The 26,232-nt window shown below is 54.9% G+C and overlaps 2 protein-coding genes and 1 long non-coding RNA gene across 5 annotated transcripts in view; 1 reads left to right on the top strand and 2 right to left on the bottom strand.

The window, feature by feature from the left end:
- Positions 1–26,232, bottom strand: part of Tmem255b (transmembrane protein 255B) — a 70,675-nt gene that overhangs the window by 16,088 nt on the left and 28,355 nt on the right. The gene's annotated exons all lie outside the window — the stretch shown is intronic.
- Positions 846–25,922, top strand: Gas6 (growth arrest specific 6). Of its 3 annotated transcripts, none has more exons than XM_005007125.4 (15): positions 846–1,078; positions 1,231–1,397; positions 12,331–12,355; positions 13,753–13,815; positions 15,267–15,389; positions 15,895–16,020; positions 16,384–16,506; positions 17,334–17,455; positions 18,136–18,254; positions 18,417–18,606; positions 21,401–21,565; positions 22,513–22,681; positions 23,889–23,986; positions 24,711–24,939; positions 25,462–25,922. In XM_005007125.4, the coding sequence occupies exons 1-15, from the start codon at positions 994–996 to the stop codon at positions 25,614–25,616; spliced, it is 1,959 nt and encodes a 652-aa protein (XP_005007182.1). In that variant the 5' UTR covers positions 846–993; the 3' UTR covers positions 25,617–25,922. The 3 variants fall into 3 exon arrangements, with proteins under 3 accessions (XP_005007182.1, XP_003477604.1, XP_023416401.1); XM_003477556.5 differs by having other exon boundaries at positions 847–1,078; positions 23,889–24,061; XM_023560633.2 differs by lacking the exon at positions 15,267–15,389 and having other exon boundaries at positions 847–1,078; positions 23,889–24,061.
- Positions 23,284–23,930, bottom strand: LOC106025218 (uncharacterized). Its single transcript, XR_001198800.3, has 2 exons — positions 23,844–23,930; positions 23,284–23,730 (listed from the first exon to the last, which is right to left on the bottom strand). It is a non-coding gene; the product is annotated as an uncharacterized LOC106025218 (long non-coding RNA).

The following is a 26,232-nucleotide window of genomic DNA, read 5'->3' as shown; positions in this document are numbered from 1 at the left end:
TCTGGACCCCCCTGCTAAGTGATCCATTCATGCCACACCATGCTTCTCCCCAGGAGGCAACCAAATAGTTCTGCGTTTTCTCTCCAGGCCCAGGGACAGCTGTGGGAACCTAGGCATCTCCTGCCTCCCAAGCCCCTGGAGTGCTTGGGTGCTAGTTCAGATGTGGGCAGGCCAGTGGGTGTCTAATCTTTTCAGATTTCATTCCCTTTGAAGAGCATTCCCAAGGACATTCATTTCTCTGCAATCAGCATTTTCCTGCTTGCTAACTCCACCTCATGGCCTCAGAGAATTCCATCTGCAGTGACATCCTCTCTGCCCAGCACTAGGGCAGCAACGTCCAGGTGATACCAGTCTTGCATGGCCTTTGGGGTTCCCTGCAGGGCTCTCCTAGGTGTGAGTTTTGTGTGTTTTGCTGGTGACTTTGCAAAACCCTTCGAGCTGTGAGGCAGAAAACCTTGGTCTCAGAGCCAGCAGGGAGACTTCCAGCAAAGCTGCAGGGGGAGCAACAGGACCTCACTTGCTGGGAGAGTTGCTGGGCTGGACCTCGGTTTGTCCTCCAAGTCTTGTGAAAATATGCCCAGGCATGAAGAACCCCAGATGATCTGCTGGGGCGGGGCAAGGCAGTCTGCGCTGTCACTGGGAACTGATCCAATGGCACCTGGCCGCGAGCCCCAGGCACCCCTGTCGCTCCAGCTCCACAGCAGAGCCCAGCCACTCATTGCGCAGCACCGCGAGCTCTGCAGGACCTGCTTTCCCCTGGGTCCGACGTTCGGTTCCGGGGGAAACCAGCTCCGCCCTACGGCCGGCCCCGCCCCACCCCGCCCCGCCCCGCCTCCATCGTGCAGAGGGGACCCTCCCCGCCTCGGTCCTGCAGAAGGGACGCAGGAGGTGACCTCGGCCACAGACCGCTGCACAGCATGACCACTGCCCCAGGCCCTCGGCACCCGCCCGCCTTGGTCTCCTGGGCACTCTGACCGCTGCTACCCGCGCGCCATGCGGCCCCCAACCAGACCCGTGGCCGCCCTGGGTGCCACGCTGCTGCTGCTGCTGCTGCTGCTGGCCTCGGAGCCAGCGCAGGGTGAGTGGAGGACCTGACCCTTGCCCCCGCCCCCCGTTTTCCCCTGCCACACCGCACTGGCCCCACTCTCCCCTTGCTGTGCCTCTCACTGTCCCCCTCATTATCTCCGGCTGTCCTCCGCAGTCCGCCGGCTGACTCCCCTCTCTCCACAGCGCTGCTGCTGCGGGCCCGCGAGGCCGCGCAGTTCCTGCGGCCGAGGCAGCGCCGGGCCAACCAGGTCTTCGAGGAGGCCAAGCAGGGGCACCTGGAGCGGGAGTGCATAGAGGAGCTGTGTAGTCAGGAGGAGGCCCGCGAGGTGTTCGAGAACGACCCCGAGACGGTGAGTGGGGAGAGGCAGGTGGCGGTGCATCAGAATCGGGCTGCGCACTGCACCAGGGATCGGAGCTGCGGCTCAGGGGCCGCGCAGGGAACCACACATGGAGCTCTTGGGGGGGCGGTCAGTTTTCCCTACCGATCCTGCTCGCTGGAGCTCCAGTCCTGCTAGTGGACCTAGGTCCCCCACCTAGGGAGACAAGAGGCTGAGTGGGGCCCTCAGCCTATACCTTAAAGAAAATCTTGAAATGAAACACCCCATCCCAGAGCAAAATCCTTTTAAAGTGGTCACCTTTCAAAATGTGGCAGAAATACAGGACTGAAACCCCAGGCACTTCGTTCCACAAGCTGGGGTGCGGCAGGATAATGTGGGGTGGTGACAATCTGGAGGGCTTTCCTCAAAGAGGAATTGAAAATCTCTGGCTGGAACTGCTTGCAGCAGCAGGTCCAAAAATACAGTTGCAGGAATTGCAGGGAGCATGCGGTAGGGTGGAGGGGTCACTTGGGTCAGGATGACCTTGGTGAGCAGGACCCACCCAGCACATGCTGATCTGGAGCAGGAGAAATTGGAGAGGTTTGGGGTGCAGGTTCAGGCTGTAAGCAGGGTGGGATCTTTTGCAACCTGAGTCACCTGTCAGGGGATCATGCAGCCAGGTTTCAAGGATCAAAAAATCATGACTAAAAAAAAAAAAAATCATGACTACAGTAAAAGGATGGGTCTATGCAATCTGTGTGACCCTTCATGTTGGCTGGCATCTGTATGGGTGAAGGACATTGTCCCTTCAAAATCTGATTCTTCAGAGCAGCCTAGAAGATACCAAAGGACACTAGGCTGATTTGTCACAGGGCCTGGGCACAGCTGAGTTCCAATGGCTCTATATCCTGATAGAGGCCTCTCCATGATGGGCATTTTTCCATGGTGGATGTCTTTCCATAACAGGCATCTCTGCCCATGAGTATCTCCCTCTGACGGTTGTTTCTCTGTGATAAGTGTCTCTTTCCATGATAGGTGTCTCTCCATGATGGATGTCTCTTCATGATGGGCATCTCTGTCCATGATAGGTGCCTCCCCATGATGGGTATCTCTCCATGATGGGCATCTCTCCATAACAAGCATCTCTGTCCATGTTGGTTGTCTCTCCACAATGGATGAATCTCCATGATGGATGTCTCTGTCTGTGATGGGTATCTCTCCATGATGAGTGTCTTTCCATAATAGGTCTATCTCCATAACAGGCATAATAGACATGGGCATCTCTCCATGATAGGTGTCTTTTCATAACAGGAATTTCTGATCATAATGAATATCTCTCTGTGATGGCTGTCTTTCCATGATGGATGTCTCTTCCCATGATGAACATCTCCCCATGATAGGTGTCTCTGTACTTGATGGGTGTTTCTCCATGATGGATGTCTCCCCATAGTGGGCATCTCTGTCTATGATGCAAGTCTCTTTGAGATAGGCATCTCTGTCCATGATGGGTGTCTCTGTCCCTGATGAATGTCTCTCTGAGATGTGAGTCTCACTGAGATGGGCATCTCTCTCCATGACAGGTATCTCTCCATAATGGACAACTCTCTCCATGATGGATGTCTCTCCATGATGGGTATTTCTCCATGATGGACATTTCTGTCCATGATGGGTGTCTCTCCATGATGGATGTCTCTCCATGGTGGGTATTTCTCCATGGTGGTTATCTCTCTGTGGTGGGCATCTCTCCATAACAGGCATCTCTGTCCATGGTTGTCTCTCCATGATGGTTGTCTCTCCCAAGATGGGCCTCTCTTTTTTGCTGGTGTTTATTGGGGAGCAATTTCCCAGTCTCTCCTGCCATTGTTGTTGTCCTGGGTCTTTGACCTTAACCCTGGTGATCCACAAGTCCTGGTGTATATCTCTTCCTTTTCCGGGGACAGGGTTTCTTTGGGGTCACCAACTGTGGCCTGAACTGGGACTTGTTGCCTGAGCTGCCCTCCTACACTGAGTTCATTGGTTCTCTTGTTCCCTGAAGAGCTGGGGCAGGGCTTGTGGGGACTTGATAAGGCCCCTGGGCAGCTAACCTTTGTTAGGATCTGCAGGCCCTCACTAGCCTGGCTGCTGAACTGTGTCCTGGCCAAGCCCTCTAGTTTTAATTGATTTTATATTGTAATTACAACTTCATTTACAAAGATGTGAATTGAGGCACAAGAAGAAAACAGCTCTGGAGACCCCATGGGTTTAATACAGCCCTATTCCATGTCTTACACCGGAGTTGTTAGGTAGAGCATCTGCGTTTTTCTGCATTGGTAAGGGAGCTCTAAGCCACTGGGGAGGCTCCATTCTAGCCCACTGTCAGCTCTATTCTCCTGGCCTCAAGTTGAAGTTCACTCACATTTTGAAATGAGTCTGATGTGAGTCCAGGTACAGGGCAGGATCCAGTGTGTAAAACAAACTGAACTGCCAGACTGGATTGCAGAAGCCTCCTGCTGCCTGCCCAACCCTGTAGGCCCAGTAAGGGCTGGGTGCTTGTCTGACTCCGAGGCAGTTGGACCAGGCAGCTGGACCCAGGTTTGGACTCCATCCCTACCAACCAGAGGCCTTAAACCCAACTTAGGGCTTAGAGTGCTGACCTTGGAGTCCTGCCTCCCTGAGGGGGTATGAAGCACTGTTTTTCACACCCTTCTGCCAGAGGAGACTCAGCCCCTCTTCTGGGCACCTCCTCCACCCACATTCCTGGCCCTGTGGACAAGGCTTGGCCCTTATAATCGCTTTGTCCGCTCTCCCCTGAGCTTCTCTTATCTTACTTCCCTCTGAGTTACTGCTGTGTCGCTGGCCGGCTTCCTGGAGTCCTGGATATAGCCTCCCTGTTCTGAGCAGCGAGGATCTGCCCAGCTCCTCACAGCCAGCCTTCTACTAAATCTTTTTAGGCCTGGATTTCAGTACCAAACAGTTTCTTTGCGTCCAAGGAATCCTGATTAAGAGGCTACCCTCCTAGAACAGCCTATGCTGAGCTTCTGGAAGGGGGATTGTTCTGTTAGGAACATGAGTGAAGGCCTCCTGCTCTCTGATCTGACCCTCTGTCTTGCTCTCTTCTCTCCCTCCCTGACCTGCCTCCTCACCTGCCCCAGGTGTGGTGACCTCTCTCCCTCTCTGATGACAGTGCTGAGTTCTCTGGTAGGATTTTGGAGTACTGTCACTTTTAAAAGCAGGAGGTCCAGGCCATGCAGAAACCTTGTCCAGGCTTCCAGGACTCTCAGGATGGCTTGAGAAAGGCCACCTTCCATGCAGACAAAGTCCCTGATTTTCTACTTGAGACCACAGCCTTGTGGGGCAAGGCCCAGGTGTCAGAAAGCCTGAGGGTGTCCCAGAAGGAGGAGGGAGGGACCCTCAGAGACTAGCAGGGAAGAAATGTGTAGGCTGAGATGTCCTCTGCATTGATAGCTGCCGCAATGCATCCACACACATGTGAACATTCACATATGGAGACCCACATAAACAGAACACAGAAATTCACACATGTGCACAGACATGCACTGACATACACATGCAGTCACCCAACTGCTTGCACACACTCTGCTCCCCAGCATCCTGCCCAGAGCCCCCACGCAGTACTCTGCACTGCCAGCTGAAGTCTGGATGGCTTTAGTCTCTGCAGAGCTGCCCACACTGGCCAGGGATTGGCTCCTGGGCCAGGGGCCAAGTGAGGTACCCACTGAGTCCCCGAACCTTCCTTGCACTGAAACTGCAGACATTCACTCCAGGGCCTTCAGTATCCATGAAGGACAGCAACAAATCTCCAAGCTCCATGGGGCACTGGCTGAAGCCAGGCTCCGCATCTGTGGAAGCAGCAAGTGTATACAGGAAGCTTGCAGCCCATCTCTAGAATCAGGAAGGGCCCGAGGTCAGGGCCAGGCCGGGCTGCAGGACACATGAGTTGTTTACCCTGGGCCCCAGACCCAGGCCTGGCCCTCTGCCAGCTTTCAGGTTGGAGCAGGGACAGTTTCAGTAACGCTGTTTGCCATTCTAGGATTCAGGGCTCAGCACCATCTCCTACACCCATTTTCTTCCAGTATTTCACTGTAAAATGGGCTTGTATGCACTTTAGGGGTTTTGAGATAGTTTTTAAGGAGGTGACAGAAGATGTCAGGAGCTTTTGTTGTTTTTCCCTCTGCTCTGGCCAAAGTTCGGAAGGCAAGCCTGATGCTGAGGAGACGGCATACACCTGGCCTCCTTAAGATCCTCTATGTTTGCTTGGACTGTATCTGAAATGACAGGTCTTGTCTCCCTAGTGCCCGAGGTAAAATGGCTCTCACTTTCCTTCCATCCTAGAGCCCATGCCCTAGAGCAGGCTTCTCTCAGAACCGCTGCTCCAGGCACCAAGGCAGTGTGGATCCCACACCTCTGCCCTTGCCCAGCAGGTTACCCCTGTGAAGCGGCACCGGTCCTGCCCAGAGGACAGTCTTGTCCTACTGACAGATGGTCCAGGCCTTGCAGTCTGCACACTTCATGGCAGCCACCATTGTCCTCCTTGCTGTGCAGTGTGCACAGACCACTGACTGCATCATAGACAGGAGACGGTACCCAAAGCCGAGGGTCTGTATGAGGGCAGAAACTTGCCTAGGCCTTGGCCGCAGAACCTGTTCCCCACCACCTCCTGCTCCACCATGCACCTGCCTCAGGAAGCCTTCAGGGGTGGAAGCGGGAGCCGCCTAGGGGTGTAGCATCACATGGACACGGGCATGGTCCAGTCACAGTGGAAGGATATACATGCAGCTACCCACCGTGAGCCTGGTGAGCAGAGGGGCTCTGTGGGGAGCCCAACCTGCCCTGCTCATCTCCAGCATCCTGGCTTGAGGCGAAGCATCTTGCCTGCCTCCCCCCACCAGCATGGGCCTCCTTTCCCATCAGTGAGGCAAAGTGCAGCCATGGCTGGGACCAGAGCCTTGCCCTCCCACATGGACCTTGGAGTCACTCGGATGCTATGATCCTCCAGGAGACTGTGTTTAAGTCCTGAGCACCCATGTCAAGATCCTAGAGCTGGCCTGGGGTCCCTCAGGCTTGTGACTCATTTGTGAGCTGGAGCCACATAGATGCCAAAGTCGTGTCTGTCCTGCATCACACACAGAGTGCTCCCCACAGTCTGTGCTTCCTCCACAGAGGCACTGTTCAGGGACCGCCCACCTGGGCTCTAGGCCAGCACTCAGGCCCCAGGGCCACCTCATGTCCTGTGGTGCTGGAGCCTCGTGAGGGAATGTTGCTCTGGGTGAAGCCCAAGCAAACTGGCAGCCCATGCACACAGCTACTGCCCCTGCTCTTCAGCATTTTATGTTGCTGTTTTATGTGACAATCAAATGTGCTTCTTTCTTTTCCAAAGATGCACAGACAGACCTGCAATCTGTGGCAGCTCTGGTACAGATGCCCTTGAGGTGGGAGGGATGTAGCTGGAGGTTGCTAGTGGCCCAGCATCCTTAGTCTGTCCTGTGCCAGGCGGTTCTGGCCATCTCAGATGATGCTGCAATCCCTTTCCCTGATGCATGCCAGGGGTTAGGACTGAGAGAGTCCTCAATGTGGCATTTGTTATGGCCATGGTCACAGCTGTCTCCACTTTCCAGACACCTCTGACCTGGACGGTCACAGGGCCACTTCCCCTGAGAGTCACTCTCTGGTCCCATTGCTCAGCAGACCACCAAACCTGTGTGACAGACTCCCAAGAGGACAGCAATGCCACCAGACTTCTTGACTTCATAGGGCCCAGACTTGCTCTCTTACAAGGCTGGGGGTCAGATGCATGTGGTGGAGCTCAAAGAGAGGGTCAGCAGGGCTGTGTCCAGTTATGAATGCTGTGACCTCTGTCTCCAAGGCAGGGAGCCCAGGAAACCTGGAGCGCACCATCTCATTCCTCCCTCCCTGCCACATCACTCTCTGCCACATCAAAAGCCTCGAAATCCCAGGCCCATGTGGTTGGATCCAGGCCTCTGGCAGCAGCCTGATCCCCTTGCCAGGAACCACAAGGTGACAGGTTCTACCCTGCACCATGGGTGACCTAGGACTTGTCCGAGGCTACACTTGACAATGCCCAGTGGTGAGAGCTATGCTCCCTGGGTTGGCCACATCTGGGCCTGTTCTTCCCAGCAGTAGGGTCAGGGTGCCTGGTGACAGCTATGTGGGCAGCAAGGATCTGTTCATCCCTGAGGACCAAGAGTCCACCTGGCCAACAGCATGAAGCTTCTTGTCATGCCTGCCAGTACCTGGGGTGTGAAGCTTGCAGCTGTAAGAACACTTTTACTCACTCTGTGTGAAGTCTAGGTAATGAAGTAAACTAGGCGTGAAACTTTTACAACAAAGAAAAATTGAATTGGGAATTCAGGGAGGGGCAGAACATAATTTTCACGAACAATAATGACTTTTTAAAAAGCAGTATCATGCTTACCACAAGTGGAAGTAGTTTTACAGATGTTTAAAGGGTTCACCCACATTCCTGAGCCATTCTCTCCTAAACAATGCTATTGAACTTGCAGACTTTCTCAGAACTCCTCCCTAGCCAGCGGACCCAAGTCCTCAGACTCCTGCCAACACCTGCTCACCGAGTCCTGAAGTCTCTGTACATCTCTGTGTTAGACTTATTATCATCTCACTTTGCAGTGATTGTGATTCTATTTGCACTAATTGTCAAATTCAGCCATTTTGGGTGTATAAGCTACAGCAGTATAAATGAAGTGGAAGTTTTTTTCTTTTTCATGCAAAAGGAAAATAGCAGACATCAGTTACTGCTGCTGTGAGGACCGTACTCAATCTACATTACACTGTACAGCTACAGGGCCTCCTCACACACAGGACAAGGTGCAGGAGCTCCAGCCATCATGTGCACTCTCCACCAAAGGCTGATCTCCACCTCTACCTCCACCCTCATCATCTCAGCTTGTTGTGTGGTGCTGGCTAGAACTCAGTCACAGGGCCCTGTGTGTCCAGCTTTAGTCAAATCTGAGGTCTATAACTGAAGATGAAGACAGAATCAGGATGTGAAAACCAGGGAGGCGTCAGGGCAGAAGTGTTCTGTGAAGCCAGTTACTGGGAGGTCTCCATGCTGTGTGAATTCTCATCCCCCAGCTGTACCCACACCCTCTCTGTAATACCTCCCATCCCAGCCCCTGTTCCCTCGATACCCAGGCTGGTATCAGGCTGGAGGTGCCACATTTGGATGGAAAGTGGCAGCCTCGATTCCCTGGATGAGTGCATGGGCTCGTCCAGGGCACAGGCCCCGGGCCCACATGGGTCAAGGCCCAGAGGGTGTGAGGCAGAGCAGCCAACAGGGAAACACCATCAGTTGCCATGGGAGTAGAAAGGCTGAGCAGGTCACCTTGCAGTGGTGACAGATGCAACAGAGTTCTGCCCCATGGCTGACTCCAGTCCCTTCTGCCTGTCATCGCCTTCAGTGTCCCTCTGGCACAGGCCTCTGTCATGGTCAGCAGATTCCCAGAAGGTGCAAGGGTCACAGCTGCCAGGACCAGACTATGCCTAGCCTACTGGGGAGTGAGTAGAGCCCAGCACCAGAACCCAGTGCCCACCGTACTTGGGCACGTTGTACTGCCCTCAGGTGTGGAGACCACAGCCCCGTCACCTCCCCTGCAGGCATCACGGGGCCCACAGTCTTGTGCAGGCTGGTGAAGGTGTGGCCCAGGGTATTGATTAGGACTGGCATCTGAGTTCCGTAGGGTGTTGCCTGAGGAAGTGCTCAGCATGTGAACTTGGAGGCAGCAGGGAAGAGGATTCTGAGGGTGCAGCTGAGCCAGGCAGCTCCCTTAGGCTGGGTCTGTGCTTCCCATCCTGCATTGAGGCTCGGCAGGAGCTCAGCCACAGTCAGGGCCACAGCCAGGCGAACTAACCTTGGAAGTCGGTTTGCTGGCAAAACATCACAGGCTCAGAAGATCCATTCTCTGGCTGTTTCCCACGGGAAATGTCTTAAATAGTTGTCATGCTAATGAGCGAAGTCACCAAGCCCCAGAACTGAGGCTGCCTTGCCAGGTGACGAAAGGGCTTTTGGAAACCCAGTTTAGGGCGTTACCAACAAGAGTGAGTTAGTGAAGGGACTTCCTAGAGCATGGCTTGCAAGTCACCTCGAATGTCACATGCGATGCAGGGCGTGACAGCTTCTGTGAACGAGTCCTGCTGGGGTGGGTGCAGGGTGGGGCTGTGAGTATGCTGTGGTTTCCCACCCTGAGGTTTGGAGAGAGGCTCCCTAGAACTGTGGTGGGTGAAGACAGATGGGGCCATGAGTACCTCGAGCCTCCTTGGGGGTGGCTAGGCTTAGTTCCAGGGCCTATCCCTGCTGGGCAGGGATGCAGAGCCTAGGGCTGGAGCTGACTTGGAGAGGAAAGGCTCAGGAAACCCCAGAGATAACCCCACCACGTCCTGGAGCCTTCCGTGCCACACACTGAGTCACCATACATGGGTCTTGTTTACCAGCTACCTGAAGGGACAGGCAGTTCAGGGCCCTTGGAATCAGCTGTGCTTTCATCTTGAGCAAAAAATTATGGTGTGTGTTTAAAGAAAAATTTATTACAGTAAAGAGGACTGATAAAAAATATGTGTTTACATAAACCTCTATAAGGGTAAAAGTCACATTTCCATGAATCCCCCTCAGAATACTCCCCCATTATTTGGACATACTTATATCCCACATTTTCACCACTCTATGCAGCAGATTTGGAGCCCTGTTTCCTGAGTGTCTGTACTAGACATGATCAAAAATACGGTGACTGCTGCGGCCGAGTGCCACCCAGTGGAAAGGCAGCTCATAAAACCATGACACTGTGTCCTCATCCACCTTATTCACCAGATCTGGCTCCATGCAACTTCTAGCTCTTCCTCAAAGTCAAAATGACCAGGAAAGAGAAAGATTTTCTAACAATTCAGGACAAAAGGGCAAGCAGGACAGCACAACTAAAAACACTCAGGAAAGAGGACTCCAAAGCTGCTGAAGACAGTGGCAAGGATGATGGGACGAGTGTGTGCAGAGGGAAGGGGAGGATCTTGAGGAAGATGAATGCCAATGTGTCATTTACTGTAATGAATGCTTTTTAAATTTAAACATTCATCACCCTACGTTGATCAACTGCTTATAACAATTTCTGTCAAATAAAAGCACCACAGCCTGACCCCATCCACTGTATTCGCTGGATCTGGCCCTTCCCAAAGTCAAATTGACCATGAAAGGTTGGTACTTTGAACTGACTTGGGACACCAAGGCAGCCCCTTGCAAGCCCAGGCAGGTGTGTGCCCCAGTGGCTGGCAATACTGTTAAGAGCGGTGTCCTCTGGGTCTCTATCAGGTTCTGTGGTATGGTGTGAACACATTTGGGCTCCATTACCCATGGCAGTTTCCAGAATTCAGAACTTCTCAGAGGACGGTGACAGATGCCTTTCTCTCAGAAAAGTGCACAGCCTTCTGAAGTGTGTTGCTTTATTTTTGCTATTATTTGGGGATTCACTCTCTTTCTCTTGGGTTCCCCAGCACATCATTCACATATGGGTGCCAAACAGCCAGGCACACAATAGGGTCACAGTCTGGCGGTTTCCAAGCCCCAAGGTTCCTAGAGATAGGTGTGGCTGACCAAAGAGGATTGGTGTGGCCCTTCTATTAATAATGCCTTCTTGCACACACAGATCTCATTATGAGAACAGACTGCACACGATTGTAACTAGCATGACTAGTCATGGTTAGAAAAACAACACACCTTCTGGCAAGTTGCAATTAGGAATTTACTTCCTAGCTCTTCACTGTGCGCGTCCTTTGTCAGTCAAATTCTTGGCTCCCTAACCTCAAGCGGGTGCTCTTCACGTCCATCCCACATCCTTCATTTCAGATCCAAAGCCTCCCCTGCACGTCCTCCACACCCCCAGGGTTTGCTGGGCTCCTCGGCCTTGCTAGTCTTTCCTGCTCTCACTTTGCCACACGATGAAGAGTGGAGAGGGACTTGGTAGAATGGTAGCCGAAGTCCCAGGCCCCAGACCTGCCTCTGCCAGGGCCCTGGCCAGTGTCACCTTGCTTTGATCTTGACACATGTCAGGGTCTGTTGTAGTGATCTTCTCTGCAACTACCGAGCTCTCCAAGCTCACTCAGCAGCCCCCAGGCCTCCCTGCTACTGCCTTATGAACAGAGGTGCAGGCCCGGGAAGCTGGGAGGTGGCAGACACCATTCAGAGTTTGTGCAGGAAGCTAAGAGTGTGCAGGGGACTGGTGCCTCTTCCTGTCCTCAAACAACGCAAGGCTCGGAATGCTCCCGCCCTGGTCCCCAGCCTCCCAGTCCAGTCCATCCTCTTGAAGGGGCAAATGGCACAACCACCTGGGTCCTGAGCTTCCTCATCCAGCACAATGGTACTGAAAGGCCTCCTGAGGATGAGTGGCGGGCCCAGTGGAGCTGTGTAAAGGTACAGATCAGCATCCACGTGTGTCCTGAGACTTTGGTCCTTCTTCTGCCACAGCTATGACAGCTGTGTCAACCAGCAACAGCCCTGGGGCCTGAGTCTGTGGCAAGGGCACAAGGAAGTCATCTGCTGCCCAAGGAGGCAGAGTCCCCAGTGCTAAGATCCTCCATGTGTGTGACTGAGTGTGCATTCAGTCACAGCTGGGATCCCTGCATGAAGCTTATGCCTCTCCCCAAGTCTGCTGTAAACACAGTGAGTGTCAAGAAGACCACTGTCAATACTCCTGGATCCAGTAGTCTCTCACCCACTCTCACCCTCCTAAAGCTTGCAGTTTCAGGAGGCCGTACAGCCTGTCCCTCACATCCACACCCCACAGCACCTTCCTTCCTGGCAAAGCATTCTGGGAAACTGCTATCCCTAGCTCTTGCTCCCCAGGCTGACTCTGTCCCCTTGGATTTGAGCACCTGGATTGTGTTGTCTGTGAGCCTCAGACTGTGCCATAAATGGTTCCTTTCTCTCTCTCTCCCCCTGCCCCCACAGGAATATTTCTACCCAAGATACCAAGGTAAGTCTCAGTCATTACTTTCCTGTTTGCCACAAAGTTGGGGATACCAGCTTCATGCAGCTGATAACAGCATCCCAAAGAGGAGATGCAGCTTTGAAACTACGCAGACCAAGCTCCCAGAGCAAGGACACAAACTTCTTTTTTTATCTTTTATGCCACAGTTTTATTTTATTGGTGGCTGAACTTCGGTTCTAGGCCATGGTTTGCAGTCCTCTTTTCTGATTTGATGTCAAACTCCACCCACTGTTTGGAAATATGGTGATTCAATGTCCTCAAACTCAGGAGTCTATCATAGAGACCTTGGGACTCTGCACGTCTGAAATTATTGAGGACCCCAAAGAATTGGGTTCTTGTTGGCCACTGGCTGTGTTCATTAAGACTGAGAACACTCAGAAATGTTTGTGTTGGCCTGAGGAATGCACAAACACTTGGCTACTGAGCAGGCATCAGTGACTCTGGAAAACCCCACATGCACCAATGCCTTAACCTTATAGGGTGGTGGCTCTGACCCCCCACACTCCCTGAAGGAGGCTGTGGGTTACCACTAAGAACCACTTGTACAATCATCAGTGTTTTAAGGTTTTGAGTGTGTGTTGCCTGGAGGAGAGGGCTACACTCCTGGCCTTTCTGACTTTGCCAAGGGCATGGAGGAAAAGTTATCAGGCCCACCTTCTCCTGGAAGCTCCTGTTTGGTGCCCTAGGCCCTGGGAGCCCTGGTGGTCTTATCCCTGGATGTCATGGCTTTGGGTCCTGAGGCCAAAGTTGAGCCCATACCTACCATAAGCTCACTGTTCACATCAATGTTTTTCCATTAGTGGATAATAGCAGTGACCTCTGCTGCACTCCTTGGACACATGTTCAGAATGTGCCAGCCTGCTCCTGTGGGCCTCTTATCCAGCCATATCCACCAGGTCCACTGGGGGGCTCTTGGGAGCAGGTGGTGTGGCCCTCAGGTGGCCCTCATGGGTCCCTGACTCTACCAGCTCACTGCCACAGGGGACAGAAGACCGCTCCCATCTGGCTACAGAGCTCTGCCTAGAGGTGCGAATGGCTTCCTGTTGGTACCACTGAGCTCTCTAAACTAAGAGCCAAGCGTCATGGTGCTGCAGAATGGTGGCACCTGACCAGGTGGAGTCATGTCCCCTGCATCTATTACCTGTAGCCTGGGCTACAGGTAAAATGATATCTTTCATCCCCTGATGACCACACTGTCCTGTTCTGTTCTGTTTTGTTTTGTTTGAGACAGGGTTTTGCTGTGAAGTTCAGGCTGGCCTTGAACTGTGTAGCCCAGGCTGGTCTTTACTACATGGCAAGCCTCCTGCCTCAGCCTCCTGAATGCTGGGATGACAGGCATGCACCACCACACCTGCCTCACGCTGTCCAGTTCTCTTTTCCAGAGTGTGTCAAAAAGTATGGCTCCCGATACACCAAACACCCAGATTTCGTCACATGCGTCCAGAGTAAGTGTCCTCATTTGGCTGGAATCACAACATTCTGGGGAGTGCAAGGGTCAGATTACATCTGTGGTACAAAGTTTAAACATCCCACAAGGTGTGACGTGGAAGTGTGACCCCTCCTGTCATTCAGCTGAGGCCATCTTGGCCCCAGCTCCCCTGCCTACTCCTCTCTATGCTTCTCACACGTTTTGTGTCAGACTGAAGTCGACGCTCAGCCCTCATTGCCAACCGCCTTTGAGGCTATTCCAGTCTACCATAGCAAACCAGACCATTGCCCAGGCCCCTTGATGTACCCTGGGGTTAGTTCACAAGGGTCAGGTCAAGCCTGCATCATTCCTTGTTCTGAGAGGCTGGTTTTCTCTTCTAACCCGGTTCCCATTTCCACCTGAAAAAGCTTTTGAGCCCAAGGTGCCCAAACAACCTACCAGCTGCCACTCTTGGTTTCCTCCCTGAGGGCCAACATCAGCAGCGAACCCACCGCTAGTTTGCCTGGCCTGGGTCACATGGATAGCGACTGGCTGAAGGCTGCTCTCTGTTTCTGGTCTGAGTCTGCGCAGGCCACCAGCGTCAGCCTGGGAACCAGGACTGGACTTCAGTGTGCAACCCCCAGGGGCATTTTTGCACACTGGGAACAGAGGCAGGGAAACCTCTGGGAGCAAGATGCTTCTTACCTGTTGTGAAGTAACTCTGATACAGGATCCTGGCTGTGGTGTGAGGCCAGCCTCGACACTGTGTGCTGGGGCAGAAGGTTCTGTCCTACAGCCCAAGGAGACTCCATGCCTCCTTCAAGGTCCATGATGCACAGCCAGGTCAGCTGCAGATCCCAGCCACTCAGGGCAGACTGCTCTGATTTCCTCACACTGGGCCTTCCCACCTCTACCTGGTCAGCAGCCTGTGAAAAAGGTTTTCTGGAGCCCTAGACATGACAACAGATCTTTCTGCCAACTGCCTGACCTTCGGGCTGCGGAGTTCATGTGTGGGGCTTTCCTGCCCACCAGAGGCATCTCTGGACTTCATGGTAGGAGCCAAGGCTTGGGCTGAGATTTCTCCAGTCCTTTGCCATTCCTGCCTTGCTGCTGGTTGGCCTCACTGGGGGCAGGTTGGCTCCTAATGAGCCCTTCCTGCTGGTCAACCTGAGCCATGTGCAGTGCAGGGCCAGTTTTGAGGCTGATGGCTGAGTGAGGTGGGCACTGGACTGGGCAGTGAAGGCAAGGGACCCTGGTCTTCCTGGAAACGGTGAGTGATAAGAGGCTGCTGCTGGGAAATACACCCCATACCCCTGGCTCCTTCTTGCATTTGCCACTCCTTTTTGGTGGCTCTTGGTTTTCCTGAGCTGGCTCCAGCCCCTAGCCTGTCCCAAGGTGGGGAGCCTGCCCAGGTGTCCCCATAAGAGATGATGTGGGGGCTTCAGGAACAGCTCAGGGTGAATTTATCCTCTGTGTCCTTCAACTCAGACCTACCTGACCAGTGCACTCCAAACCCGTGTGACAAGCAAGGGACCCAGGTCTGCCAGGACCTCATGGGCAACTTCTTTTGCATGTGCAGAGCTGGTTGGGGGGGCCGGCGCTGTGACAGAGGTAAGGCCACAGCATTGTCCACCTGCCTAGCCCAGCCCTGCCCATTTCTTCCTTCTGTCTCTGACGTGAGTGGTGGCCAACTTCAGAATCCCTCCAGGGCTACTTCCCTCCGTCCCTATACACTGCCTTGGGTGCTGCAGCCCTGGGATAGCCTACAGCTGTGGTGCCCAGAGAACTAGGGCTAAGGCCACTGGGAACAGGGGTGCAGTGGGGGAGCCCTGCTGAGTGTTTCCTCTGAACTCCTGTACACTAAACCCTGGGGAAGATGTCAGGCAGAATCTGCAGACGGGGTACCCTGGCATCTGGGATTGTACTGTGTGATGTGCAGCTCTGGCAGGCTTTGTGTCCCTGCCTGTGGGACCCCTTTTGGCCTCCACTTCCTTCTGTGTTTGTGGGGACCCTAGAGCTGGGCTTGCACTGTCATCGCCACCAGTATCTAGGTCTCTGCACACCACAAATGCCCAAACCACATGCCCAAGGACAAGTGCACCATCTTTATGCCTAGATGTGGACGAGTGCAGCCAGCAGAATGGGGGCTGCGGCCAGGTCTGTCTCAACACTCCAGGCGGCTTCTACTGTGCCTGCCACAGTGGCTACACGCTCAGCCAGGATGATGGCCGGATCTGCCAAGGTGAGGGCCAGCCAGGCTGCCCTGTGTCTCCTCTCCTCCTCCTCTCTTCCTCCTCCTCCTCCGCCTCCTCCTCACTCTTCTCCTCCCCCTTGGTTTGGGTGGGCTGCATATCCTCTAGGAACCTCACAGCCCCAAATCACAGCCCACCAGGGGTTCCTGATCTGAGGGGCAAAGGGGATGCGCTCAGACCCCTAAGGAGGCTGTTTGCTGGCACTGCCAGGGCCCCTTCCAGCCCACAGAGATGAAGACATTGAAATTCCTGCACCCCACACTGAGTCCAGGGCTGCTCTCACCCTGTCTGCCATGGTGGGCACTGCTGCTATCTCAGCCCTCCTGACACCAGCCTGCTGGCCTTTTTCCCAGACATAGATGAGTGTGCAGACAAAGAGGCCTGTGGGGATGCTCGCTGCCAGAACCTGCCAGGCTCCTACACCTGCCTCTGTGATGAAGGTTTTGAATACAGCACCCAGGACAAGGCCTGCAGAGGTACACTTGGGCCCTGTGACCTCCTCCCCAGCCACTGCCACCACCACAGGTTCCAGGAACCACCACCAGCCCCACATAGGACTCGTAGGAGAAGGCTCAGCACTAAGCCCCATGCCAGGCCAAAGGGCTGTTTCTGCAGCTATGCCCACATATACTTCTGCACATGTGCCCTCACACATGTGCAAACACACACAAAAATGCAGATACCATGCCCTCATATGCAAGCACATGTGAGTGCACACACGCACACAAATGCAGACACAGTTCACATGTAACATGCATCCATGTGCACACAAACATGCTTATGCACACATGTGGACATACATCTGCACAAACATCCATGTGGCACACACTCTGCTAGTGTGGACCTAGATGCACACATACACAACCATGCACGTGTGCACACATACATGGCTCTGCTCCCCACCATGTGGTGCACACCGAGCCTCTCCAGTCCAGGTGGACCTGTACTGGAGGCATCCAGGCCTGTGAGGCAAAAGTGACCCCAAGGTACAGAGGGGTGAGGCTCTGTTCTCTGTACTCCTGGTAGCTGTGAGGAGAGGCCGACCCCTGTTGGGGAGGACACAGGTCCCCCAGCAGCCTGTGAGGAGAGGGAGGTTCTGGATTGTACCCTCCCTATGTTCCCATAGGGAACTTCTGGAGCCCTGTGTCCCCTCCCAGCACTGGCTTCTGTGATGGAGAGTGGGTGGCACAAGGAAGAGTGGGCCTGCTGCAGTGGTCCTTGACAGTAAGACGTGTGCCACTCTCACATTTCCACTGGCCCCAGGAGCTCTGTTCCCACACCCACAATGACCTTCTGCCTGCAGATGTGGATGAGTGTGCACAGGGACGCTGTGAGCAAACGTGCAGCAACACCCTGGGCAGCTACACCTGTCACTGCAATGGCCGAGGGGGCCTCAAGCTGTCCCCCGACATGGATACCTGCGAGGTGGGTGGCCAGTGCTGTGGTGGAGCAGGGGTCCTGGGTCACATAGGGAGGCCTCATGCTTTGGAAGGAGTTGGCTATGTTGATAGAATTGCCATAGCAACATGGCCTCCCAGCAGCAGCCTGGCAGGATCCCAGGGAGTGCAGCGCTCAGGACGGAGAATTTCCTGCCTCCACCACTGTGGGCTTGGTAGGCCCCACGCAGTGCTTAGGCCGAACGTCTGGCCTGCTCTGCCTCAATCTCCCATTCTGTGGGGAAGTCCCCCAGTGGGGACAGGTCTTGTTGACCCTTTTCTTCCCAGCTATGGTTCTCCACACTAACACCTGAGCAGCAGGGAAAGCAGCCACCTAGAGCAGGAAACATGCTAGTATGCCAGCCTTCAGGGCTGTTGTGGCTACTCGTTTCGTAACCTCACTCGTGATTGTTCTTGTGTTGTACTCCCCTCTGTTAGAAATATTTCATAACTTACACAACAAAAACCAGCAACAGCTTGGTGGAGCCAGACTCTAACCGTAAGAGTTTGGACAGTGAGCGTGGAGCTGGTGCTCTTGGCCTGGAGGCATGGCGTGCTGCTCTGATTCTAGGAGGAGGGCAGGCACAGGGCTGGGTCAGAGTTCCTGGCCCTCAGCCAGGGATCCAGGCAGTCAAGCACAGCCTGTCTGACACAATCCTGTCCCCACAGGACATCTTGCCCTGCGTGCCCTTCAGTGCAGCCAAGAGTATGAAGTCCTTGTACCTGGGCCGTATGTTCAGCGGGGCCCCTGTGATCCGGCTGCGCTTCAAGAGGCTGCAGCCCACCAGGTGAGATAGGGTCCATGAGCTACATCCTGAGTCTGGAGGCCTGAGGGTCTAGGGGTTGTTGGCTGAAGGCCACCGAGCCTTCTGGTGACCTGCTGCCCTGTGCAGGGCTTCCCCAGTCATCCACCCCACACATAACCCTGATTTGTCTCCTATACCGGGCAGACTGGTGGCTGAGTTTGACTTCCGGACCTTTGACCCTGAAGGCATCCTATTTTTTGCCGGAGGCCACTTGGACAGCACCTGGGTGGTCCTGGGCCTGAGAGCTGGTCGGCTAGAGCTGCAACTACGCTACAATGGTGTCGGCCGTGTCACCAGCAGTGGGCCAGTCATCAACCACGGCCTGTGGCAGACGGTGAGTATGTGGAGCCTTGTTGATTGCAGAACGGTGGGCACAGCCTGGGCCAGACGCTGGCCCCCTAGATGCTACCCTAGGGCTGGGCACAGAACCTGGATGCCACTCACTGCATGTACCAGATGACTGAGCATAGCTCCGTAGGAAGATAACAGGACAACCATGGGCAGAGACCAGTGCCTGTGCATCACCTACAACAAGCAAGCACCCCACAGAGGCAGGTCTGGTTCTAGTCCCTGTGGAACCTGGAGACAGACCCCAGCTCCTTATATCCAGGGGAGCCCAGGCTGGGCTACTCATGGAGACTCTCAGGGCCCAGCCCTCACTGTGGGCCCCATATCCATGCCCAGTCATAAGTGAGACGGTCTGTGTGCCACAGCTAGCTTGAGAGCAGACCTTGGAGGAGAGGCAGAAAGACACACTTTTTCCTTGGAACTGAGGACCAGACAGGAGCTCTGCCCAGCCCAGTAGACGCTGCCATGCTCACACCCACTTGCCAAGTCATGTCTGCCCAGACTTAGCTGGGAGCCCAGTCCTGGGGGAGGGCATTCCCTGCACAGCAGCGGCCAGCACCAGGCCCAGAGGAAGTGGGCCAGGGGGCAGGTGCTCCACATAGCTCAGGGCAGCATGCCCCTCAAGGCACCACAGGGTACACCCCAAGCTGGCTCTTTCCCATGCCCCTGCTGGTGGCACCTCGGTCTAGCCTAGTTAAGCTCTGAAGTATGTTTGTACCTTGGCCAGCAAGGAGGCTGATGTCTGCTGGATGGCGAGGTTGATGTCTGGTGTGCGAATCTCAGGGTTTCTGTATGGAAAGTTTCAGAGGAATTTATTTGCTCATTCAACCCACAACCTGAGCCAGGCACTGTATTGACTGGTAGGAGTTTAGAAATGAAAACATTCATACATCCAGCTATGCATGGAGGATGCACAGAGGCTCTGGGCTGAGTATGAGCAAAGAAAGCCAGTGCTGAGGGGCATTTGGGCTGCAAGGAGGTTGTGCAGGCCGACAAGGTGCAAGGGTGTGCAGGTGCACAGACAGAAACCTAGCATGAGTTGCTGCTTGGGCCCAGGAAGATGCGGGAGTTTGGGTGTCTTCTGAGAGCTAAAGCCAGTGAAGATTCTGCTGTGCCCCCACAGGATGGTGACTGGTGGGGTGGCCTGCACCTTCCCTGACAGTCAGTCGGCCCTGCTGTCTGCTGGAGTTCAGGCTCACCAGGGACAGGTAGAGGGGAGGATGTGTCCCACATCAGGGAAGGGCACAGCCTACACACATGCTGCCTGGGATCCCTTGGGGGAGGGGGCTTACAGGCAAATAGGGAGGAGCCAGTCTGAGACCAGCTCGTGGCTGGGGGACGGCTGTGCCACCCTGAACACTGGCTCTGCTCCACAAGACACCAGAGTGATGGCTCCAGGTGTGGTGATCCTGGGTCTGCTCCTTCCACAGAGCTGCAGGTTTTCAGGCTTGCCCCATCCAGTCTGACACTGTCCTGGGTTCCTCAATCCTGAGCACTTGGGAGGGCGAGTGCTCTCAGACAGGCACTGAGGTGGAGTGGGTTGGAGTGGAGGGTTAGTTCGAGCTGGAGAGGAAAGTGGGGACACGGCTACCACAGAGAATGTGCTGGGCGAGTTGAAAATTGAGTAAGGGCTAAAGACTTGCACAGAAGCATTGGGCCATGGGGCAGAACTTCAGGAGTCACCCACGGCAGGCAGTGGCTCCAGGTGTCCACAGCTACAAGTCAACCTGGAACTGGCCAGAGGCCCCAGTGTGACAGCTCCAGGAGAGTCACAAAGGAAAGACATAATCCTGGACCTCAGTCCATTTCTCATGCAATTCTCTCTACACAGCGCTCTCCGCTGTAGGAGAGAAAGCACACCCAGAGCCATGATGCAAAGGCTAGAGCATGACATTGGCCATGGTACCAGGAAGTAGCCTGACCACCACACAGTGGAGCAGTTGGATAATAAAACAAGGGGTCTACAGTGATAGCTGGGGAGTCTCACAGACAGAAGAACATCACCATCTCACTTGGGCTTAGAACCAAGACAACCAAGCTCTGCCCAGGGATAATAGCTCGAGGATAAATCTACAAGTTAAAGCAAACCATGGTACTGCTCATGGTGGCTCCAAAAGGACACACAGGGCCACAACCAGCTGTTCCCTTACCTAGCCATGCATCACAAGGTGCATTGAGCCCATGGTTCAGTTAGAACTTTTCCGCATCCATGCAAGCCAGGGCTCAGCATAGAGGTGGCTTGGTGTGCGTACAAACTGTGGCTCAGGATTCACGGGGTCAGATTCCATCCTGAGGCCTGAAGTGGTTCTCGGGGCCACCACAGGATGGAGACCCACTGTCCCCAGGTGTCTAAGTCGGGATGCTGAGGCCATCTTGCCCAAGCATCTGCTTACGAAAGACAGTCAGGGCAGGTCTCCACAGTGCAGTCTGGTGACCCCACTGCCCCAGGCCAGCTTGCCAGTTCTGCCGAACCCAGAAAAGTGGCACTGACCTTCAAGGGGTGGGCTCTCTGCCGCTCTATCACCTCCTGTGCCAAGCGGGTCACATTCCATCTGTTGGAACCCTCTCTCCACTCAAATTCTGACCAGTGGCTTGAGGGAGCATGACAGTAGTCTGGGGCTCCTGCCCAATGTGCACAGAACCTGGGTGGCATGATCCCCAAGATGTGGCCAGGGCCCTCAGATGGACCCGTCTCACCCAGGGGGTATGACCTGGCCCTCAGAAGAAGTGGAAAATGTGTAGTGTCCCCTCTCATGTCCTCATGGCTGCCTCTTCTTTAGATCTCTGTGGAGGAGCTGGATCGAAACCTGGTGATTAAGGTCAATAAGGATGCAGTGATGAAGATTGCAGTGGCTGGGGACCTGTTCCAGCTGGACAGAGGCCTGTACCACCTGAACCTCACAGTGGGGGGTGTTCCTTTCCCAGCCCAGGACCTCGTCCAGCCGGTGAGTGCAGTCGGGGTCCAGGGCGAGTGTGATGCGTGGGCCAGAGCAGCAGAGGCCAGGGCTGGCCCTATCACTTCCTCTACTCCCACTTACTGGGTATAGCTGTGTTCCCTTGGAGTGGCAGGGACCTTGAGGTAAGGCAAGGCTAGGGACATTGTTATCTTCCCCCACTTCCTCTGAGGCTCATTTAAGATTTCACTGAAGTAATGATTACAAAATCTCTTTTGTGGCAGACAGAAAACACAATGATATTTTTTTAACTACAGAGGAATCACCTTTTTGGATGATTCCTAAGAATCTTTTGTGTTGTGGACCCTGCTGACATTTTCCACAAGGAACTGCTGCAGTGGGTGGGCAGCACTGACCATTTCCAAGTCCTGCCTCTTCTTGCCCTTGCACCCCATACTGCAGCTGCTGGCTACCTCTGTCTCCTAGCTCCTCCACTTGGGATCCCAGTGTCCATATCAGGTTGAGGCTCCATCCGCTCACCACCACGCAGGCAGCGGCTGGCCAGGGGACACCATGTCCCTGCCCTGACTGACATCCTTGCATCACCTCTGGCTCATGGGGGCAGGGGGTGCAGACAGGCAGCGGCCACATGCATGTCCTCCCACACGGAAGGGGGCATCCTGGGCCACCACCGAAGCAAGCAGCTCATTAGCAGAGGACCCACCACAGATGAGATTTGCCTGGTTTGCCAACACTTCTACATATCTGGCCAAGAGGGCAACACCGAGTGATTGGGGTGGCTTCTCTTCCTTCCTCCTGCAGGCACAGTGTCTTAGCCAGGACTCACTAGGACTTACCTGTCTCACCTGGGGTGCACCGTCTTACCTGGGATGTATTTACCTGTGACATATCTGTCTCACTTAGGGTGCACCTGTCTTACCTGGGGTGTATTTATCTATGACATATCTGTTTCACCTGGGGTGCACCTGTCTTTCCAGATCAACCCTCGCCTGGATGGCTGCATGAGGAGCTGGAGCTGGCTGAATGGGGAAGACAACACTATCCAGGAAACAGTGAAGGCAAACACGAAGATGCAGTGTTTCTCAGTGACAGAGAAGGGGTCCTTTTTCCCTGGCAGCGGATTTGCCTTCCACAGCCTCAGCTACAGTGGGTCTCCCTCCAGCTGGGACCAGGGGGAGGGGCTTACAGCCAGCCCCATGCTGGCAGCTGGAAGGCCAGAAGGCCAGGCTAGGCCTGCTAGGGTGAAATAGGCAGATGCCCAGGGACAGGCTGAAGACAGGGGACAACCCCACACCCAAGGGTCAGGCAGGGTGCAGGGTGTGGCGAGGCTACCTTGTCTCCCTGCTCCGAGTTGCCCAAGGAGGAAAGGGTGGAGACTGGAGTGGGCTGGCAGGGCAGAGAGTGAAAGGATCAGTTCCTTTCAAGACAGCTCAGTGCCATCAGCAGGAAAGGAACTTGACAGGCACCCACCATACCTTCATCCAGACTTCTGAGGAACAAGGGGGTTCTTGATGTGGCAGGCAGGCTGCTATGGGACGCTAATGACTTCAGACTTAAGGAACAGGGCAGGGGGCAGCGTAGGGTGAGCAGGGGAAAGGCCAGCACTGAAGGCCCTCAGGGATGGCCCTGGGTCAACAGGGAGAAGGAGCTGCAGCCTTGGGGCCAGTGTCCCCACCCTGCACCTCAGTGGTGTCAACATCAGGGTGGCTGGGGGCTGAGGGCCAGGACACAGGAGTCAAGGATGCCTCTTCTGCCTCACAGTACTCAGCTCCCTTTATTCCCAAGCCACATAGCTCACACCTATAAACCACAAGAACTGGGTGCTGTGGGTGCTCCAGCAGGAAGGCACTGGGTCTAAGAGGATTGCAGGAGGACAGAGGCAGGCGAGTGGCCTCCCAGCACTGGCCTACCGGGTCCACTAACTCTGCAGAACCCTAGGTAAAGCAGAAACCCTAGAACCACAAGGACGCAGTTTCTTCCAGCTGCACCCCAGGGCAACAGGCCGGTTCCCCACCCAAACAAGTCCCACACAGGGGGTGCTCATGCACAAGTCATCAGTATGATGACACTTGTATGTCATCATGTGAACAACATCAGCTTCTAAGGGCCTAGACTCACAAAGACTGTCCCAGGCAGACAGAGCCGCGTGACCAGAGCATCCCAGTGTGCCTTCTTGCTCCTCCCCTGATGTGAGGCTGTTGGGAAGGCAGGTTCCAGGGTCACCCTGCGGCTTCCCACCCACCTTGCCTTCCACCAGGCCACCGTCCCTCGCCGTCCCTCTGTGGTGTCATCCGCCACCTGCGCTCACCTTCCTGCCATCTGTGGGCCTCGTAATGCGCGGCTTTCATTGCAGCACGGACGTCCCTGAACACGGGAACCGAAGGGACCTGGGGAGTGGAAGTAGTGGCTCGGATCCGCCCCGCAGCTGACACAGGAGTGCTGCTCGCACTGGTAGGCGGCAACGACACAGTGGCCCTATCTGTTGCCCTGGTTGACTACCACTCCACGAAGAAGCTCAAGAAGCAGGTAGGGCCTGGTTGTCCACCAACAAGGGGCTCCCTGCAGGTCTCAACCTAGTTTCTCTCTGGCCAGCCTCCTCCTGGCCCACTCTGCCCCAGCTCTGGGTCACAGTCAGCATGCAGTGGCCGAGATCTGACAGTCAGGAATGTAGGGCTTTGGCCTGCACAGGCAACAGCAGCACTAAGGATACTGGGAGCCACTGCTCAAACCTAATTTGGCATCATGTGGAGGAAGGCTGGGGCTCTCAGACTCTGAGCACTCACCAGAAGCAGACTCAATCTGCTCCTGGGCTCTGCTCCAGTAGTGCCAGGCCCAGGCTTTCAGTGTCACAGTGTGGGGCCGCGTTCCTGTCTCCACCAGCCCTGACCAGTGGCTTTGCTGTCCTGTCCCCTCCTCAGATCACCGAACAGCAGGCCCCTCTCCTATGACACCATTGAGGCGGTGTCCAAGATTGCCTCGACCAAGGCTAGGTGTGCTCCATGGACAGTACAGGCTGCAAGGACAGAGGGCAGGACATGGAAGACAGCTCAAGTGGTCAGCCTAGCTGTGACTCTGACCTATACACACTCCCATGATGTGTTCTTACCCTGACATCCCTGAACCCTGGGAACCCCAGGCTCCCTCTCCCTGACCCCTGCCCTTGGTGTTCCCCTAGCTGGTGGTCCTGGCAGTGGAGAACATTGCCTTGGCCCTGATGGAGATCAAGGTGTGTGATGGCCGGGAACATGTGGTCACTGTGTCCCTGAAGGAGGGCGAGGCCAGCCTGGAGGTGGACGGCACCAAGAGTCAGAGCGAACTGAGCACCACCCAGCTGCAGGAGCAGCTGGCACTGCTGGGGACACATCTGCAGGGCCCAGTGCTTACCTTCATTGGGGGCCTGCCAGGTAGGGTACCACAGTGTCTGGCCAGATACCCAATCTGGTTGGACATCGCCACTGCTGGCAGCTGGCAGTGACTGCCAGCACATGCTATGTCTAGTGGGGACAGCTGAGAAGACCCAGGTTGGGACTAGTGTCAGCTCACCTGCAGCCCTGAGCTGAGGGTGCAATAAAGAGAGACCAAGGCCCTGCTGAGGTCCCCCTGCACACATAGCAGTCTGTGGTCCAGGACAAGTAAATGCCATGTTGTTCCAGCTCCAAGGGTTGGAGGAGGATAAGCAATGGGCTCATGGCCCGGTGATGCCTGTGGGCATCTGGTGACACTCAGGCTGGCTGAGTGTTCCCTGGGATGGACTTTCAGAGCTGAAAGCCATTGTGTACGCCAGTGATATGGCAGTAGGAAAAGGAACAGATAGGCCAGGTTATTCTAAGAATGGGTGGACGCTGCCAAAGGTGAGCACAGAGCTGTGAGTCAGACTCCCCTGGCCTAGTGCTGCCTCTGACATGATGTTGATCCACCCTGACCAGATGTGCCTGTGACCTCGGCCCCGGTTACCGCCTTCTACCATGGTTGCATGACACTGGAGGTCGGTGGGAAGCCCCTGGACCTGGATGAGGCCATGTACAAACACAGCGACATAACCACACACTCCTGCCCACCTGTGGAGCACATTGCACCCTAGACCTGCAAGGGGGACATCCCAGGGGCTCTGTCCCACCATCCAGATGGAAGGCACAACCCTGCACACCAAGCAGCTGGCTGCACTGGCGAGCTGTTCTCCTGCAGACCCTCTGGGCTGCGACATAGTTGTAAATAATATTAGCATTGAGGCTGCGCTCAGCCGCAGGGCGACTGAGCTCCAAGAGGATGCATGGGGGTGGCAGCCCGAAGCAGAGTGGACTGAGGAAATAGTTCTCTATTATTTTTATTACCACACGCTTCTGACTTGAAAATATGGAGAATAAAATGTTTAGAGAAACTTTTTTAACCCTGTGTGTGCATTCTCTGCTCTGTGCGGTTCTTAAGCCCAGGGAGGTAGTCTGCCATGGCCCTGGCCCTGGCCCTGGTCTGATGCAGACCAAGTCTCTGGTCTCCACTGAAGCTGCTCTCAGTCCCCGCTCTCCGCTTCTGGCCAGGCTTCTCACAAGCCTCCCCAGTGGCCCCAGCAAGGGCCTAAACAGCATCACATTAGTGGGGCCCTGGCTTGATGTGTGCTGTCCCTGCCGTGGGCCAAACCTGCAGAGCCCAGACTGTCCAGGCTCCTGGCCTCCCTGGTGAAGCCCTAGGCTCTGGGCCTC

This window comes from Cavia porcellus, unplaced genomic scaffold (genome assembly GCF_034190915.1).
Source record: "Cavia porcellus strain 051 isolate PalLab524CR breed Dunkin Hartley unplaced genomic scaffold, mCavPor4.1 scaffold_4, whole genome shotgun sequence".
NCBI classification, from domain to species: domain Eukaryota; kingdom Metazoa; phylum Chordata; class Mammalia; order Rodentia; family Caviidae; genus Cavia; species Cavia porcellus.
The sequence above is the reverse complement of the archived record's forward strand: the minus strand, read 5'-3'. Positions and strand labels throughout refer to the sequence as shown.